The sequence below is a fragment of the Notolepis coatsorum genome (genome assembly GCF_963971535.1).
Source record: "Notolepis coatsorum genome assembly, chromosome: 5".
NCBI lineage: Eukaryota > Metazoa > Chordata > Actinopteri > Aulopiformes > Paralepididae > Notolepis > Notolepis coatsorum.
The window spans coordinates 105,518,866-105,540,152 of NC_140169.1; the positions used below are offsets into that span (position 1 = coordinate 105,518,866).

Sequence of the window (21,287 nt, forward strand, 5' to 3'; positions counted from 1 at the left end):
GGAGAGAGAGATGGAGATAGGGAGGTAGAAAAGAGAGATGGAGATAGGGAGGTAGGGAGAGAGAGGTGGAGTGAGAGAGGGAGGGAGCGAGGGAGGGATAGAGAGATGGAGAGAGATGGGGAGAGACGTAGAGAGAGAGGTATGGAGAGAGAGGGAGAGAGAGAGGGGGTAGAGAGAGAGGTACAGAGAGAAAAATGGAGATATAGAGGTAGGAAGAGAGAGGTGGAGAGAGAGAGGGAGGGATAGAGAGGGAGAGAGAGAGTGGGAGGGAGGAGGGGAGAGAGAGAGGTAGAAAGAGATGAAGGGAGAGAGAGAGGGAGAGCGGGAGAGAGAAGTAGAGGGAGGGAGAGAGATAGGGAGAGAGATGGGTAGGGAGAGAGAGGTAGAGAGAGAGGGAGTGAGAGAGATGTACAGAGAGAGATGGAGAGAGGGAGGGAGGGGGAGAGATGGAGAGAGAGTGGGAGGGAGGAAGGGAGAGAGATGGATAGAGAGGGAGGGAGAGAGAGGGAGGGAGAGAGGTACGGAGAGAGAGAAATAGTGAGGGTGAGAGCAAGGGAGAGAGAGAGAGAGTGAGGGAGAGAGAGGGATGGAGGGAGGGAGAGATATAGAGGGAGAGAGAGGTATGGAGAGAGAAAGAGAGGGAGGTAGACAGAGAGGTACAGAGAGGGATGGAGAAAGGGAGGTAATGAGAGAGCAGTGGAGGGAGAGAGCAGTGGAGAGAGAGAGGGAGGGGGAGAGAGAGGGGGAGGGAGGAAGGGAGAGAGATAGGGAGAGAGATGGGTAGAAAGAGAGAGGTAGAGAGAGAGGGAGAGAGAGAAAGAGGGATGGTGAGAGTGAGGGAGAGAGAGAGAGGGAGGGAGAGAGGGAGGGAGAGAGAGGGAGTGAGAGAGGGAGGGAGAGAGAGATGGAGGCAGAGAGAGAGGTCGGGCGAGAGAGGGAGGGAGAGAGTGAGATGGGGAAGGAGAGAGAGAGGGAAGGAGAGAGGGAGAGAGAAGAAGGGGGAAGGAGGGTGATAGAGAGGGAGGGAGGGAGGGAGGGAGAGAGAGAGAGGGTGATAAAGAGAGATGGAGAGCAAGGTATGGAGAGAGGGGGAGGGAGAGAGAGAAAGAGAGGGAGATAGGGAGAGGGAGGTACGGAGAGAGAAAAAGAGAGGGAGGGTGAGAGCACAGGAGAGAGAGGGAGAGAGAGAGGGAGGGATGGAGGGAGAGAGGAAAAGAGAGAGGTAGAGAGATGGAGCGATAGCGAGGGAGGGAGAGAGAGGTACAGAGAGAGAGAGGGAGGGAGAGAGATGGAGAGAGGTAAAGAGAGATGGAGGCAGAGAGAGAGGGAGAGAGAAGAAGGGGGGATGGAGGGTGAGAGAGAGGGAGGGAGGGATAGAGAGGGAGGGTGAGAGAGAGCGGGAGGGAGAGAGAGAAAGACAGAGGGAGAGATAAATGGAGAGAGGGAGAGACCCAGAGAGAGGGAGAGATGGAGAGAGAATGAGGCAGAGTGAGAGGGCAAGAGAGGGAGGGAGGGAGATAGGGAGAGAGAGAAAGATAGAGAGAGGGAGAGAGAGACAGAGAGTGGGAGAGAGGTAGGGCGAGAGAGGGAGGGAGAGTGAGAGAGAGAGGGAGAGAGATAGAGGGAGAGAGAGAGATAGAGAGAAGGGGGAGATAATGAGAAAGAAAGTGAGACAGAAGGCTGGACAGAAGTGCGAAAAGAAGGGAGAGAAAAAGAAAGAGAGAAAGGGATAGAGGGAGAGAGAGTGTGTGTGTGTGTGTGTGTGTCTTTATGTGTGTACGTACGTGCGTGCGTGTGTGTGTTTGTGAAGGCAGGAGTCGCACAGGGGGAGCTCCCTCGCTGAGCCTCTGATTCAGAGCAGAGATTTCTCTCTCGCTCTCTTATTTTATTTTGACTGCTTTCAAAACCCGCCCCCGAAGAGCCTCCCTCCACTGGCGAGGCGCCAAGTGTCAGAACTCAGCACTCTCTGTATTCTCAAGGTGCGTCTCCAAAAAGGGAGGATTTGGAATTGAGATGATTGGAGTTGGCATCCGAAAAAAGAGAGGGAGAGAGAGGACAAGCACGCACTTACACATTTTACACACACACACACACACACACACACACACACACACACACACACACACACACACTGAAGAGGTACAGTACCTTGTAGGAGCACCCCTCCGTTCTTTCTGAAGAAGGGACTCCCCGACCACAGCGGAGGACTGGAGAGAGAGAGAGAGACAGAGAGGGAGAGAGAGAGAGAGACAGAGAGGGAGAGAATGAGAAAGAGGGAGGGAGAGTGAGATAACGAGAGAGAGAGAGAGAGAGAGAGAGAGAGAGAGAGAGAGAGAGAGAGAGAGAGAGAGAGAGAGAGAGAGAGAGAGAGAGAGAGAGAGAGAGAGAGAGAATAAATGGTCAATCATTTGATTTGATGAGTGTGAGAGAAGAAGATTAAGGCCCAATCCCATTGGCCCTACCACTTGGCCCTACCACGTGGCCATGTAGGGTGTTCAGATTCTCTGGTGGAGTGAGGGTTAGCGGTCAAGTAGCTCTTCAAACAGAGTGTCTTCAGATGCTGACTTGAAACAGAGGGGTGGAAGGGAGAACGTAAAGGACTTATGTTTCTGTAGTTATATGTATATTTTGTACGTACTGTATCTGCCTGTTTGGTTTTTGCAGAATTTAGCACAACACCTTTCCCTTTGCCCCTCAGTGCGGGTTCCTTTTCTCTGTGGCCGGGGTGGTAGAGCGCCGGTCCCAGTGTCAACATGTAGGAGAGAGGCCCGTCTGGTCACGGAGAACCAGCTGCGTCTTGTAACTCGCAGGTGTTGAGGAAAAACGCTGAATTGTGCGGCTTGTTCTCTCAAACATCTTTTTTTAAGGCACACAATTAACACTTTGATTGCCGGAAAACGCTTTTTCACGTCATTCAGAGCCATGCTAAAGGTGCCGAGGACGCCGTAACTCGTCTTTGATATCAATATTTCAAAAATCTGTGATCGAAATCATATTTTCTTTCCGGAGCCCTGAGATGTGCTGGTGGGCTCCCACCAACTGTCTAACGGTTCGAGAGCGCCATCTGGTGGCCGATCGGCAGATCGGCCAAGAGGGAGGGGCGCCCCAAACAGGAAGTGCTCATCCATATGAGCTCCGGGCACTCGCGTCCGGTAGCCGGACTCCATCTCAACACACTGGATGATCAATCGCTCGCCCTAACTCAATAAACAACATGATTTGGACGTATATAGTATTATACAAGCTGGAAATGGTTCATCAGGATAAACATCCCATAATCGAAAACGGTCTACACCACGCTGATCGTCCAACGGCGCGAGGAAGTTACGGTAAGATTCAGCGTTATTTTTGAACGTGTTCCATATAAACTGTTATGATGAACATATGACCCACACTAGATGAATGATATAACGCTGCCCACGGAATTATAAACGATCCCCCGCCCATCCGGTCATCATCAGATCATACGTAGATCATCCTAGAAGTATGTCCAATTGACATTTTTTATATCGCCCCGATTGCCATAAAACTGTATTTCATCATCAATACAATGCATTTGGGGCTATAGATCACGTTCTGGAGAAAGCTGCAGAAAGAGATGAAAACATACTTATACATTAGACCATACTTTACTATGAATATGTGAATGAAAAAGTTTAACGTTGCTACACCATGAACAATACATATAGGACTTTGAATGGGCCCTAATAATGGCAATGTAGCAATAGAATTTAAAAAGTTATAGCCCTGCAAAGAAGGGGAATTTCTCCATAGACAAATAGAGCCGGCAACCTATGGTATATAATGAATTTAGCCTTAGGCAATCAAAGTGTTAACGTAATCTCAAAATATGCTGTAAATATTGTGTTTGATACAAACAATAAATATGTAGGCCTATCATTATTATATGTTGAGCTACACTGTAGGTGAAGTTTCTAGGCCCTGCACAAACAAATAAACTAATAAACGGCAAGATATATACGTATCACTACAGAAATATGTAAATCCTTTACATCATCTCACTACTGATGATGTAACGAGGGGTGTCCCATTTCAGAAGTAAATATTTCAACCCCTTCCCCCTGTGGCTCCGTTCTGAAGTGCGACTACCCAGGAGGGCTCCAAAAACAGGTAAAATACACCGATACAAATATAGTATTTTAACGTTGATTAAATGCATTATACTTTGTGGCTTCTGCAATACGCTCATATAGAGTTGAACTGAGAGAGATTGGTAGACGAAGAAAGAGAGAGAGACACTTGGTCACTTGGATCAATGTGTGTCAGTCAGTCAGCCAGCCAGCCAGCGCTGTGGGCTTTTAGTGAGCGCCACGGAGAGCGAAGGCATGGAATTTGAGCCCATAAGCTAGCTATTCTGATTATAGTGATTAGATTCCCAGGCGACCCAGTGTTGCCATTATTCCCTGTGATTACCGCTGAGAATTACAGCCTCGCTGCTGTAGTCCACGGGGTAATTTCTCATGACAGCCCCCCCGCCACCAATGGGCCCCATTCACACATATTCAGTCATTTATTTTCGCACACACACACACACACACACACACACACACACACACACACACACACACACACACACACACACACACACACACACACACACACACACACACACACACACACACACACACACACACACACACACACACACACACACACACACACACACACACAGCGCATGTACACACACAGCGCATGTACACTTGCACGCATGGTTAAATATGATGTAGACATACTTAAACACTCACATATACATGTGGAGCAGAGTAACACATACACTCCATAGTCCATACAGACACAGAGACACTCAGATATAAACAGCCGACCAACATGGGTTTTTCAATTGCCCTTATTTAGACGGCCAATATAATATATTATATATATATATATCTTTTTATTTAACCTTTATTTAACCAGAAAAGTCTCATTGAGATTAAAAAAAAAATCTCTTTTACAAGAGCGTCCTGGCCAAGATAGGCAGCAGCACAGTTACAATTTCAAGTTGACAGACAAAAAACCATTTAAAAACAAACATATAGCAATTAAAACAAAAAAACAAGGACAAACATCTGCAGCCAGATGTGCTGGATTCCATATCACTTAGAAGTGTTTTAAATGCTACACATATTCATATGTGTACATAATAGGTTTACACACACTCATATACACAAGGATAAGGTATACACGTCAGGGGCACACATACATGCACATACTCATTTATAGGAAATAGGCATACACATACCTACATATACACATAGTTGAAATATAAGCTTTCACTGACACATAAGGGGGATACACATGTATATAGGAGACACACACATACGTAGCTGAGACGCACATATATATACACATCTGAGATATACACTCACATAGGGGGCAGAGGCACACATGGATACGAAACACACACAAGAGATAGGAGTACAGTCACATACCAGGAAGATGCACACACACACATATGAGGCATGTACACATGCTTACGTGATACACGTACCCACATACATGTGTCGGAGACATGCGTGCATGCATGTTATCATGCTCAACTGCATATGTCTGGGGCGCTTTCTCTCACATGCAATATGGAGAAGGGTGGCATCCCGATAGAGGATGCAGCACATACCTGCTCGAAGGTAGTTCGGTCTACATGCAAGGTATATATATCAGGAATGTATACGCATAATGTATAGTATAGTATGTTTCTTTTTTCGTAAGTCTTTTTTTATTTTCCATGTCAGTTATTAATGTATTTGTATGAGTCCTTTACATGTTTTGTATGTTCTTACAAAAAAGAAAAAGGCAAATCCTGGAAATTGAATATGATGATGTGGAAAGAGATGTTTGGAATGTTGGAGAGATTTGTGCAAAAAAAAAATATATAAAAAAAAAAAAAAGTGTTTTAAATGCAACCAGTGAGACCAGCTCATGCTAATTCAGGTTTTGTAGCTGATTCCAGGTGGAGGGAGCTGCATACCTGAACGCCCTTTTTCCCAGATCAGTAGTAAAAAATAATCACTGGGAACGAAGACCATAACTGCCCATACTTTTTTGGAGAATGGATCTGTAGGTAAGTTGGCAGCAGTCCAAGGATAGCCTTATAAATAAGGATATGCCAATGGTTGAGTCTGCGGGTGGACAGGGCAGACCATCTCACCCGAGAATACAAAGTACAGTGGTGACTGAGTAAGGACTTTTTTTTTTGATAAATCTCAGCGCCCCATGGTACAGTATCCAGCGAGTGTAGGCATTTCGAGGATGCATGCATGTATATAACATCGCCATAGTCCAGCACAGACATAAAAGTGGCAGCAACCAGCCTCGTTTTAGCCTTGAAGGAGAAAAAAACCCAGTTTCAACTTCAGTTTTTAGCTAGTTGCTGAGTGTGAGGCTTAAAAGAAAGATACTCATCAATTATAAATCCTAGATACTTGTATTGAGATACAGACTCAATCTCAAAGCCCTGAAAAGTGCCGATAGAAGGACGGCTCAATGGCTTGGATTTAGCATTTGAAAACACCATAAGTTTAGTTTTGTCAGCATTCAAAACTTTTTAAGTCACACAGGGTACATTGTACAATATTAAAAGCAAGTTGACAAAGAGCCTGATGTAATGTACTGTAGACGCAGAGCAGGATATCACAGTATCATCGGCATATAAATGAAATTTAGCATTCGAGAAATTTTTATCAAGACGTATATGTTAACACATTGACCGCCAGCAGCAGGGGGCGCTGATCCCCCTTCAGCGCCAGATCTTTATTCAATGGATATAGTTTTAGACTGCGACATTTGCGAGTGCTTAAAATATATCTTATATTATAGCTATAGGTCTAATACACCCGTCGATTGTCAGTGAGTTGCTTCCAGTCAACATGCCCAAAACAGATTGTTTTTTCATCTGTACATTTCCGTTTTATACCGTTTTGAATAGAGTATAGTTTTGGGTGCTTCTGAGTAATTCCAGGAAAAAGACGAGAAAAAGGCATTTTAGTGTAATCCAGTCATCACGTTGTAATTTTTCGGCTGATTATCTAATCATCCTGAAATTAACGCTAGATTATCATTATTATATCTCCTTGTGCATACATGAAATGGCCCTCGTAGTGGGGCGCCCCCCCCCCCCCCCCCCCCCGCACCGCAGCCAACGGTAGAAAGCACACACAAGAGTCCACAGATAACTTTGATCGCGGGAGAAAGACATATCAGATCAACGCAAGGTTTTATATATAGAGTCCTGATTGAAACCTGATTGAAAATCGGATAAAATATTGTTAGTAGATAAGAACTCCTTCAGTTGTTCACTCACAAGGCATTCCAGAACCTTTGCCAGGACAGACACTTTAGAAATGGGCCTATAGTTGTTCAGGACAGGAGTAGGGTCACCCCCTTTAGCAGGGGAAGAACAAAAGGAGGTTTCCATATGTGAGGAATTTAGTTTGAGTCCAGGGCCCTCATTCATCAACGTGACTTAGAAAATGTTCTATTTCCACACGTAAGCACAGAATTTAGAAGTTGTGCACGCACAGAAATATTGGGATTTATCAACCGTGCGTACGCAGGTTCTATGCTCCTCCGTGTTGATAAATACCTCTTTGTTCTACCGTCAATGCTCGTGCATGATTATCCATTATGGTCATGAAAGTGATGAAACACCCCCCATGGGATGTGAAATAATGGACTGACCCGAGCGGAACTCTGAGAAACTTCACGGAGATTGTTCACTGCTGTCGAACCAAGAAGACACAACGCGTGTTATGGGATAAATAAAAGGCGGACTTGTACACGGTGATGTCAGATATCAACGGCTCCCTAAGACCATTGCTGCAATTCTGCCTGGACAGCTCAAAATACTAATAAAGACCGTTCGTTGACCACTGTTTGGCGTTGGTTGTGTGTCATTATAACCGTGCTGTAATATGAATGCCTTTATTAGTTGTGTTCGATTGGCTATATGATTTTTAGAGGCATCTATTTTGTTGTCGGTATTACCGACAACAAAATAGATGCCTCTAAAAATCATATACTATTAGGTAGCCTATATGAATTACATATAATAGCAGCCATAGCCTACATTATGCAACAGTAACTTGCGCATACCAGTGTATGCGACGGACCAGTGTATACCTTATATCATATTCATATAATAGTTTACTCTATCAGCATACCAGCATGTAATATGTTCTTTGTTAGAACTCAACTCGTTATTATTTTGCACATAGATTGCAGAAATACGGGAACGTTTTGATTTACATTAAAAGGCTTTGACATTGTAAAACTAAATACGTGGAATTCTGTAAGCATAATACAAGTCATATCACCCACACGATATGCTCTGTGTCCAGAGCATGTATGCTTTTCATTCATTGAAGACACATTATTGCAAGGGTTTTGTTTAAGCATTACATCACGCGCAGGAGTGGTTTGTGACCAATAAACCATGCCTAGGGGTGGTCGTTAGGCCCGAGGCGCAGCCGAGGGTTGTTAGACCCCCCTAGGCATGGTTTATTGGTCACAAATCACGACTACAAGTGGTGTAAAGCTTTTATACAACTGCCAGATTCATCCAACCTTATTTCTATACAATAAACACACATTAATCGAAGATTTATTGAAAAAACCATCCGCCAGAAAAAGTAGTTCCCACAACTACAAAAAAGACAAGTTGCCTCCATGTGGAAGCAGCTTGAAGTGCATCCAACCAAACTAACACATCCAACTGTGTATTATTGGAATGATTGAGAGAAGTTGCCTCATGTGGAAGCAGCTTGAAGTGCATCCAACCAACTAACACATCCAACTGTGTATTATTGGAATGATTGATTGAAAATTTTATTACCAGATGCAGAATGGGTACAATACAGTACGGCTCAATACACACAATTGTTAAGGGAATGCAGACCTACTTTCCATAGAACTTCATTCTTAGATGCTTCTATATAAAGTAGGTAAAACAAATTAAAACGTTTTCTTTGCCCTATAGGAAAAAAACGTTTTCTTCGCCCTATTTTTTTATTTATTTCTTTTAGCCTAAACTTAACCAGTTGGAAACCAGGGGTACAGTAATAAAATTAGCAATCAACCAATCAATCAATTCAATAGACCATGCTCACTTAAAACAGCGCTGCTTCTCTCTCAGTCTGACTCCCCCGCTGTTGCAGACAGGAGTGTGTGTGTGTGTGTGTGTGTGTGTGTGTGTGTGTATGTGTGTGTGTGTGTGTGTGTGTGTGTGTGTATGTGTGTGTGTGTGTTTGTGGGTACGCCAGCGTCGGACATAGAGCTGCCGCGGTATTGATGATTTCCTTACCGCACAAATTTGCTAAATATTTCCTACCGCGCGGTTATTACCGCATGCACAAAAAAAAATAAAAAAAAAAGTTTGAATGCATTTTTTTTTTAGTAGTAGTCTACTCTTTATAGCATATAGCCTGCCTCTAGTCTAAATGTCTATCTTTAGAGGATGACTTTGCAGCATGAATATTGTTTGGGATTCGGCAGGCACGCATTAGTTATTGAAAGTGAAACACGGATTTGAAGTTACCCCTCTGGTCGTGCGCCGTTCACTCGGTGTCGCGGGCAGGGGTGGTTACCCCTAACCCCCCCGACCCTTTCTTATTATTATTACTATAAAGTTACTACTTTATAATAAAGGCATTCGTTTTGTGGCATTAACATTATATAGTTATACGTTCAATAACATCAGCGTATTTACCGGACAATAGCAAGGCAAGCAATACTCTATTCATATCTCAGTTCCTTTCTTTGCTCAGAGCGTGCTGAGTTGTCCCATTCTGCGGTCTGTTAATAAAGTTTTCAATCAGACAAGTGTATAGAACGAAGGGCTTTTATTATAACATTCGTTGCAGACAGTAAAATCATTATGTCTCGTTTAGTACTCCTTAGGAGCGATGATAGTCCACTTCGGCGGAGAGTTAAAGCTAACGTTATTAGCCGTGTTGTGATCAGCTGACATTCAGGAAGTAAAAACCTAATACGCGCTTGCCGATTGGTGGTAACACACTGCATGACGCTCAACGTGTGACGCGTCTCTCTTCTGACCAATCAGTGGTCTGCAATGTTTCACGTGACTTTTCTGGTACCCAATAGGGTCGCTTGGAACCTCGATAGAGAAGTAGGGTATATCTGCAGAGCCGCAAGCCCAACGAGAGGAGGGTAACTTATTATTATTATTATAAAAAACAGCGGTGACGCGGTATTCAGCCTACTCTGCGGTGGCCGTGATGTAACAGCGATACCGCGGTAATGCGGTAATCGCGGCAGCTCTAGTCGGACAGTGTGAGAGTGAACGCTGCAGTCAGTGGGAAGGAAGTAGAAATTTAAATCAATCAATTAATCAATCAATCAATCCGCGATTTTTCTTTTGTTCTAGATTGACTCAAGACCCATCAATTACATCATCCAACATTGTTTAAAGGACTAACACATTCCCCTTGACAGAATCGCTTCATATTTAGTCGTTATGGTGCTATCAACATATCCATTTGTTGTCCGCGATCTTGTTTTCTCCCGGAGTGAGCCGGGGAGTGATATGTGATTCGGTTGTGGGCGGGTCCTGAGCCCAGGACCGTGGATTGTTGCCAATAAAGACGTGTAAATGGCCAATCAGAATCGAGAAATTTGCATGCCGTTGTATAAAATACACATACACCCTGGTGTCATTGCAATGCGTTTTTTATTCTTTCTTATACAGTAGGAAGGGGAAGAACACTATATCGTGGGTGTTCATATGACTTGTATTCTGCTTAAAGCTTCGAAATTCCACTTGTTTCGTTTAACGTAAAGCCTTTTAAATATAATCAAACCGTTCCTGTGTTTCTGCGGTCTGTGCGCAAAATAATAACGAGTTGAGCTACGCGGAGCGCAGTCAGTCAGTACACCCCGTATATTCCGATAACGCTATATAAACCATGCTGCATTCATTCTGAGAGAAAGATCTATTATTCCAAATGCTATTTATAGGGTTTTGACCATAATTACACTACTGTTGCTATTTTACAATGAACTATAATGAATTACGGTTCATACAGAACATGCCAGTGTTGAAACTAATGCACAGAAGCTCATTTCCTTGTTGTAATAATATATTCTACCACTGGGCGTCAGCTAAGTGTGCTCCGAGCTGTGCGTACACATAAGCACGAAGTCAAGTTCAAGTTGAAATTGATGAATCCCACTCTTAGAAATGGTCGTACGCACAGGTTAAGCACAAATCTGTGCGTAAGACACGTTGATGAATGAGGGCCCAGGACTCCAGGGAAAGATTAAAAAGATGTGTCAGAGGTGGTGCAATAAAATCAGCTGCTAGCTTTAAAAAGTAAGGCTCCAGGTTATCAGGACCTGCCGATTTTCTACTATCTAAGAGTTTGAGGGCTTTACGCACATCTGAAACAGTAATCGGATTAAAACTGAAGGCTTGACCCACCGTAACATGACCATCGGAACAACCAGCAGGAGAAATGATATGATTAGTGTTGAGAGACTCGAACAGCCAAGCATTTCAGCCTTATCAGAGATGTTTTGCGAGTCCCTAACAATGCATGGAGTCGTTTTCCAGAATTTCAGTGGATTACTTAGATTGATTGTTGTTTCAGTGAGGAAGTGGTCAGCTTTGGAGAAGAATGCCCATATGATGATTTTAGATAAATCTTTTGAATTTGATAAAAAGATTGTTGGACTTCAGTTCACTAATAGCTATATTAGCTAGCTATCTTAGCCGGTTGATGACAGCTATAGGTTTGCACTTGTTAATATTAGCCTAAATAAACATGGAGTTATCAATTTTTTTCCTTCAAAATATCGGTGGACATTGGAGCCTTATTTAACCCCTTTGCAGGTAACCTAAACTATTGATTGATTGGTATCGACGAATTCCCTGTGATCTCTTGGTTTCATAATGACACCATCGTTTTCGCTCTGGCATTCATATTTTGTCTGCTAGAGCTGCAAAAGATGGTAATATCGACGGGACGATACTGGAAATTTTATACAGATATTTAAAAACAGCCAATATATGCCTGATATATATATAATCGTGCGACTAATATATCGGTCAACCACTGACATATACTTGCACAAATACAAAAAACAATGTCCACTTGCACACAAACACATTGCAATATGCATATATACACCCTCATGCAGAGGAGGTTGTATGCAGATGCACTCAACCTTGCACACATGCAAACATCATTGGATATTATACACACTCAAGGAGTTATATGCAGACACACACACACACTGGGGTTCTCTGATCGTTACAGCACTAATGAGGAAGCTAATGACTGCATTCCTCACACAGAGGACACACACACACACACACACACACACACACACACACACACACACACACACACACACACACACACACACACACACACACACACACACACACACACACACACACACACACACACACACACACACACACACACACACACACACACACACACACACACACACACACACACACACACCTCTCCTCTCACCCTTTGCCTAGTGCTATGCACACTTTCAAGCTTGAGAGAGAGAGAGGTAGACAGAGAGGAGGAAGGTAGACACATACACACACAGAGAGGGGGGAGAGAGAGAATGAGAGAGGGGGGGGGTTCCAGGCTGAGTGGTCTTCAGCACCCGATTAGAGGGCATGCTTCACTGCTCTCTCGCTCTCTCTCTGTTTCTCTCTCTCCGTCTACCTTCCTGTGTCTGTGTCTACCTCTCTCTCTCTCTCTCTCCGTCTACCTTCCTGTGTCTACCTCTCTCTCTCTCTCTCTCTCTCTCTCTCTCTCTCTCTCTCTCTCTCTCTCTCTCTCTCTCTCTCTCTCTCTCTCTGTCTACCTTCCCGTGTCTGTGTCTACCTCTCTCTCTCTCTCTCTCCGTCTACCTTCCTGTGTCTACCTCTCTCTCTCTCTCTCTCTCTCTCTCTCTCTCTCTCTCTCTCTCTCTCTCTCTCTCTGTCTACCTTCCCGTGTCTGTGTCTACCTCTCTCTCTCTCTCTCTCTCTCTCTCTCTCTCTCTCTCTCTCTCCGTCTACCTTCCTGTGTCTACCTCTCTCTCTCTCTCTCTCTCTCTCTCTCTCTCTCTGTCTACCTTCCTGTGTCTGTGTCTACCTCTCTCTCTCTCTCTCTCTCTCTCTCTCTCTCTCTCTCTCCGTCTACCTTCCTGTGTCTGTGTCTACCTCTCTCTCTCTCTCTCTCTCCGTCTACCTTCCTGTGTCTGTGTCTACCTCTCTCTCTCTCTCTCTCCGTCTACCTTCCTGTGTCTGTGTCTCTCTCTCTCCGTCTACCTGTCTCTCTCTCTCTCTCTCTCTCTCTCTCTCTCTCTCTCTCTCTCTCTCTGACCAGGGGCTTCTCTCCGCTGCGTGGCTTGGGGTCTACCGCTTGTCAGCCTATATGGAGCTGTGTCTGGGTCAGACAGACAGACAGACAGACAGACAGACAGACAGACAGACAGTCAGAGGGGTTGGACGGACAAGACAGTGAGTGATACAGACATACAGACAGACAGATATACATACTGTAGGTAGGCAGTCAAACAGGCAGGGGGGGCTATCTATCTATCTATCTATCTATCTATCTATCTATCTATCTATCTATCTATCTATCTATCTATCTATCTATCCATCCATCCATCCATCCATCCATCCATCCATCCATCCATCCATCCATCCATCCATCCAACTCTATTATTAAAGGGAGGAGACACAGTACTTGTTGAGGACTAAACCCCAGTCATTACACCACTCAGCCACAGCAGAAGAGCCGTCTTTGTAACCAGAGCTGTGTCTTCATGTTATTGCTAAGCTTCTGAATTAAGGGGATTGTGTTGTTGATCACTCAGACATCTTCAGATGCAAGGAGGAGGAGGAGGAGGAGGAGGGGGAAACTGACTTAAAGCAAAGTAGATGCATCACAGGAGAGAAAAAAGAGCCAAAAGGAAAACAACAGAAACAAATTTTCAGCCCTGAGCCACCTGCTGTTGCCATGGAGAGCGGCCACGTTGGGTTGCCACGGCAATAACATATTTTTCCTGCACTAACAGCCTGCCCCCCCCCCCCCCCCCCAATTCTCCCTCCTATACTCTCCCTCCCTCCTATACTATCTTTCTCTCCTATACTCTCTCTCTCTTATACTCTTTATCTCCTATACTCTCTCTCCTACTCTCTCTCTCTCTCTTATACTCTTAACTCTCCCTCTCTCTCCTATACTCTCTCTCTTATACTCTTTCTCTCCTATACTCGCTCACTTTCTCCTATACTATCATATAAGCTGGATACAGTATTATAGCAACTTGTTAATTAATGTATTATTGATCAATTTATAGGACGTGTAGGTCAATTGTGATAACGTAACTATGAATGCATGTTGTCTATTTTATGATTATTGTCTATTTTATACAAATTTTATGTCTACACTTTATGCATTGCTTTCATTTAGTCAATTATTTGCTCATTTCATGCCTGTCTATATTTATGCCTCTCTCTCTCCTATACTCTCTCTATCTCTATCTCTCTCTCCTATACTCTCTCTATCTCTCTCTCTCTTTGCTAGGCAACAAATAGCTTTGCGGGTGCACCTGCCTTATAGTCCATGTGTTGCTATGGCGGCGTTCCCGTTGCCGAGGTAACGTGGCGCATTAATCCACACTGGCGGGCGAGCGAGAGAGAAAGCAGCTAACTCGTGGCAGACGGCCGTTCAGTTGCCTACCCCCCCCCCCCCCCCTCCATTCCTCCATTTCCCACTCTCCTCTTCCCCTGAGAAGTGCTCCCCCCCACATCCCTCCTCCTTCCTTCCATCCCTCCTTTCTCTCTCTCTCTCTTCCTCCTCGGGTCCAGATGTTGATGGGGTGTGAAGGAATGCGCCGGGGAGCTGACCCACTACCCAGCATGCTCTCTGCCTCGTTTCGCGCACACACACACACAAAAAGAGAAGTAGACACGTGCATGTCTAATGGAAAGTCCCTGGATGTTTTGATAATGTTGGGGATGAATGAATTATACGTCCCAACATGCACACACACACACACACACACACGTCCATTTGGACTCATACATGTATGTGCACACACACACACACACACATATGCACACGCAGATACACACGCAGATACACACACGTTTTATTTTATTTAGCCTTTATTTAACCAGGTAAGTTCATTGAGAACAAGTTCTCATTTATTATAATAACAGACAGACAGACAGACAGACAGACAGACAGACAGACAGACAGACAGACAGACAGACAGACAGACAGACAGACAGACAGACAGACAGACAGACAGACAGACAGACAGACAGACAGACAGACAGACAGACAGACAGACAGACAGACAGACAGACAGACAGACAGACAGACAGACAGACAGACAGACAGACAGACAGACAGACAGACAGACAGACAGACAGACAGACAGACAGACAGACAGACAGACAGACAGACAGACAGACAGACAGACAGACAGACAGACAGACAGACAGACAGACAGACAGACAGACAGACAGACAGACAGACAGACAGACAGACAGACAGACAGACAGACAGACAGACAGACAGACAGACAGACAGACAGACAGACAGACAGACAGACAGACAGACAGACAGACAGACAGACAGACAGACAGACAGACAGACAGACAGACAGACAGACAGACAGACAGACAGACAGACAGACAGACAGACAGACAGACAGACAGACAGACAGACAGACAGACAGACAGACAGACAGACAGACAGACAGACAGACAGACAGACAGACAGACAGACAGACAGACAGACAGACAGACAGACAGACAGACAGACAGACAGACAGACAGACAGACAGACAGACAGACAGACAGACAGAAGACAGACAGACAGACAGACAGACAGACAGACAGACAGACAGACAGACAGACAGACAGACAGACAGACAGACAGACAGACAGACAGACAGACAGACAGACAGACAGACAGACAGACAGACAGACAGACAGACAGACAGACAGACAGACAGACAGACAGACAGACAGACAGACAGACAGACAGACAGACAGACAGACAGACACAGACAGACAGACAGACAGAGACAGACAGACAGACAGACAGACAGACAGACAGACAGACAGACAGACAGACAGACAGACAGACAGACAGACAGACAGACAGACAGACAGACAGACAGACAGACAGACAGACAGACACAGACAGACAGACAGACAGACAGACAGACAGACAGACAGACAGACAGACAGACAGACAGACAGACAGACAGACAGACAGACAGACAGACAGACAGACAGACACAGACAGACAGACAGACAGACAGACAGACAGACAGACAGACAGACAGACAGACAGACAGACAGACAGACAGACAGACAGACAGACAGACAGACAGACAGACGACAGACAGACAGACAGACAGACAGACAGACAGACAGACAGACAGACAGACAGACAAACAGACAGACAGACAGACAGACAGACAGACAGACAGACAGACAGACGACAGACAGACAGACAGACCGACCGACCGACCGACCGACCGACCGACCGACCGACCGACCGACCGACCGACCGACCGACCGACCGACCGACCGACCGACCGACCGACTCCCATAATGCTACTATTGAGAGTGAGCTACAGTACTGGTGGGGGATGAGTGCTGTGAGATATTATGGTCCATTAAAATACGGATTGGAAGACAAAAGGTAGGCTCCTCCTCTCTATCCCTCTCTTTCTCTCTCTCTCCTCTAGTCCTTGAACTTAACAAAGTCTTTTTTTTAACAAATGTTTTTATTTTCCCTTTTTTTACATGAAACAAGACAAACAATACAGTAACAGTAATAATCAACGATAAATCACAGGACAATAACAGAAATAATAACAATAATGACAGTCCAGTAATTAAATCAGAATGAAAGTAGACTAAAAGAGATACAAATTATAAATACAATACATGGGCTCTTGCTCGCTCCCCCCCCCACAAGACCCCCACGTGGGCTATACATCCACTACTTCATTCAACGTCAGAAATTCCAAATGTATATGTGTTCCTTTATCTTATCCACCACAGCTACCCAGACTGCTATGCTGGCTTCATTAACACCTCAAATTCGTGCAGTAGATATCTCTAGATAAATCACATACCTTCGGGCACATTTTATCCGGTTGATCCAGCGTGACGCTATCAACTTTTTGGCAGCTGTAAGACCCACCAAAATGAGTCTCTTTACATGTACAGAGGTTGATAACTGAGAAACATCATTCAACAACAGTACAGAAGGCAGTGTCGGTATGGTCAGAGATAAAATCTCTGATAATTGAGTGGTGACATTTTCCAAAAAGTCTCAACAGGAGGGCATTCCCAATACATATGCATATATGTACCAATAGTATCGTTTGAACACAAGGAGCATCGAGAGTCAGGTCTGCGACCCATTAGGTACAATCGTCTAGGGGTCAGGTAAGTCCTATGAACAAAGTTAAGATTAATCTGTTGGTGATCTGGGTTGCGTGATGATAGCCGAACATTTTCCCATACTGCATCCCAATCAAAATCTACTTCCAGGTCTGGGATTTCCTTCCTCCCAAACAGAGTCTAGGGGAAGGACCTTATATGAGGATGTAAGTAAGTGGCGATAAAAGTCAGAAACGAAGCCTCTCGACGTATCCTTGTCATAAAAGAATTTGTGAAACCTGTGGTGCTAAAGTGGAACATCAATGGGATGCCGTGAGCCTTCAAAGCTGCTCTTATTTGTAAATAGAGAAGAAAAAAGTGGAACTGGGGAGGTCAAATTTGTTGGATATATCTCGAAAACGGCAGAGACCATGCCTTTCTTTTCCCAACCAGGGTATCTGATAGGTTGTTGTTCAATAAGGAGTAAATTGTTATTAAATAGGGGAGAATGCCTGTGCCATTTATGGTGGTTAGTACACGTTTTCTGTGTGTCACGCCACATAAGAGGGCCAAATCTGCATTGCTTAATTGATATGTTGGTGTACACTATATCCTGTAGTCTATGTGGTGCCACTATGTTCTCCTCTAATGGTCTCCAGGATACCGCTGCTTTAGAATCAAACCAGGTGATCAGTGGTCTTAAAGAGAACGCTTTAAAGTAATATTTGAAGTCTGGAAAGGCTAAACCCCCGTCGGTTTTATTTCTCTGTGCAGTGGATCTTTTTAATCGTGGCGTTTTCTGTTCCAAATGAATTCATATGCAGCAGAGTGCAGTTTTTGCAGTAACCAGCAGGGGGGGGGGGGGGGGGGGTAACGGCAACATGGAGCTGAAGAAGTTAATTCTGGGCAATCTTAACTATTGACGCTCGGGCCTGTAATGAGTTTTTAAATTTTTACACCTGCTGAAGTCATCTGTGATCCTGTCTCGCAAGCCGGAATAATTATACTTCACCGTCTGGCTTATAGTGGGGAATATTTCAACTCCAAGACATTTAAAGTGTTCTACCATGGGTATATTTGCTGGGAGGATGGTAGCCTTCGCAGTCACATTGAGTGGAAGGAAGGCCGATTTTGGCCAGTTGATCTTAAATCCCGATAGATTACCAAAATCATCTATTACTTTGAGAAGATAAGGTAGGGAGGTGGCGGGGTTCTGCATGAACAAGAGTACATCATCTGCATATAAGCTGATGTGATGCTGTGTGCCCTTAATTGAGATCGGTGCTATGTTCTGGGATTGTCTTATGTACTGTGCTAAAGGTTCAAGGGATATCAAGTTTGGTTTCGATCTCATTCTTTGGTTAAGTCGTTTGCCTGGTTGGTTAAGGATTGCGTTAAGGATTGCCTGAGCTCTTCAATTAGCCTAGCAATGGCGATCATATAAGAGGGAGCGTCATCTTTCTTAGATTCACTTCTCGTTGTTTTCTTCGTTGCCATTGTGGTTCTTTCAGTCAAAATAGTTAGTAGGAAACCTAAGGTGATGTATACATAAAGGTTTAACCGAGTTGAGAGTATAAAAAGAGGCTTTTAAAGTTAAATATAAAAAAAGGGAGTAGCAGCGTAGCAGAGTGCGACTTATACATCCTCGACCCGGAACCGGAAAATCCGACCCGGAACCGGAAAATCTTAACAAAGTTCTAACAAACATCTGACACACTGCCATGTTCTCACATAGAGACATATTGTAAGACAATAGGAATAGCTTTGTTTGTGTACACACACATGTATGCAGACACCACATACAATACAACTGTACACACATCAACCACCCAGACAAAGACACGCACGCACGCAAGCACGCACACACACACACACGCCACATACAGTACAACTGTACACACATAAACCACCCCGACAAACACACGCACACACAGTCACCAGGGACCTGGACTCTTACTCTCACCAGGAAATGGATTCTCCCTCTTTTCTTTTCCCGCTGTGTGTAATAATGCAAATGGACATCTCTCCCTCCACTGCCCCCTCTCCACCCCCCCCCCCCCCTTCCCCCGAAAACCGGCCTCCAATTTGTTCCACCTCCCCATCCCTCATTGTTCAAAATGACACTTGTACATTTTACAGCGAACCAATTATTCTGTCTTACACAGCCCACTGGCTCTGCAAGCTAACCTGCCTTGCTAGACTGGAGAGGCCAGGGAGAGAGAGAGAGAGAGAGAGAGAGAGAGAGAGAGAGAGAGAGAGAGAGAGAGAGAGAGAGAGAGAGAGAGAGAGAGAGAGAGAGAGAGAGAGAGAGAGAGAGAGAGAGAGAGAGAGAGAGAGAGAGAGAGAGAGAGAGAGAGAGAGAGAGAGAGAGAGGGATGGGGGAGAGAGCGAGAGGGGTTGAGGGAGAGGGGGAGATAGAGAGAGATAGGAGGGGAGGGAGATGTGGGAGAGGGAGAATGTGAGAGAGAGATGGGGAGAGAGAGGGGGAGATAGCGAGAGAGAGAAGAGAGAGAGGTAGAGGGTGTGTAAGAGAGAAAGAGAGAAGGGATAGAGAGAGGGAGATGGAGAGAGACATGGAGAGTGTGTGTGAGAGAGAGAGCAAGAACGTGAGAGAGAGAGCGAAAAGAGAGAGAGGGGGGAGAGGGGGGACTAATAGTTCCTTTCACTGACATATCCACTGGGACCAGTGTGAAAATGAGAGGTGGGAGAGGATAGGAGAGATGGGGTGGAGGAGGGGGGAAGGGCAGAGGAGGAGTGGGAGAGAAAATGAGAAGAGGTGAGAAGAAAGAGAGGGAAGGTGAAGAGATGAGGAGGAGATGAGAAAGAGAGGACAAGAGAGGATGAGAGGAACACAAGGGAAGAGGAAGGTAACAGACATAGCAAATGTAGAGGATAAGATAGGACAAGAGATGAGATGGGAGGACAAGAGAGGAGAGGACAAGAGAGGAGAGGACAATAGAGGGAGGAGAAGAAAGGAGAGGAGAAGAAAGGAAAGGAGGTGAGAGGAGAAGAGAGGAAAGGACAAAAGAGAAAAGGAGGAGATGATAATAAGGGAAGGACAAGAGAGAAATGAGAGGACAAGATATGAGAGGAGAAGCAATGACAAGAGAGGAGAGGACAATAGAGGGAAAGGAGAGGACAAGAGAGGAGAGGATAATAAAGGACAAGAGATGAGAAGAGAGGACAAGAGGAAAGGAGAGGACAAGAGAGGAAAGGAGAGGACAATACAAGAAAAGAAAGGAGAGGACAACAGAGGAAAGGAGAGGAGAGGACAATAGGAGGAAAGGAGAGGACAAGAGAGAGGAGAAGCGAGGGGGACACAGGAGGTGACAGAGGGAGGTGAAGGGAGAGGATCAAGAAGAACAAGGCATTAGCAGAAGGAGACAGGTATGCAGAGGAGACAGGAGGTGGGAAGGGAGTGGAAATGAGATGGAGGGGAGGGAGGAGGTTTAATTGAATGATAAATTGGCGGCAAAGAAGGTCGAGAGAGTGGAGAGAGCGAGGGAATAAATCAGAGTGGAGAAATAAAGAAGACGGAACGCCGGGCGCTCCTGCTACTCCTGATGTATGCCCGGGTAGAGAGAGAGAGAGAGAGAGAGAGAGAGAGAGAGAGAGAGAGAGAGAGAGAGAGAGAGAGAGAGAGAGAGAGAGAGAGAGAGAGAGAGACACACACACACACACACACAGAGAGAGACACACACAGAGAGAGAGACACACAGAGAGAGAGAGAGATATACTGTAGGTAGAGAGAGAGTGAAAGGAAGCGATGGCTTGTTATGAAGCGGAAGAGAGCAAGTGAGAGGTGTGTCAGACTGACAGTGGAGTGGTGAGGCTGATGTGAGAAGAAAAGTGGGTGGTCGGCGATTTAAAGACCCTATATTAT

General features: G+C 45.0%; 1 protein-coding gene across 1 annotated transcript in view; it reads right to left on the minus strand.

The window, feature by feature from the left end:
• The window catches only part of LOC311228302 (forkhead box protein N3-like), a gene marked incomplete at its 5' end in the record, with an annotated part of 161,922 nt that overhangs the window by 12,750 nt on the left and 127,885 nt on the right, over nt 1-21,287 (minus strand). Inside the window, one exon of the mRNA XM_084314210.1 lies at nt 2,149-2,207. Coding sequence (XP_084170336.1) covers nt 2,149-2,207 — 59 coding nt within the window. The remainder of the gene's footprint in view (nt 1-2,148; nt 2,208-21,287) is intronic.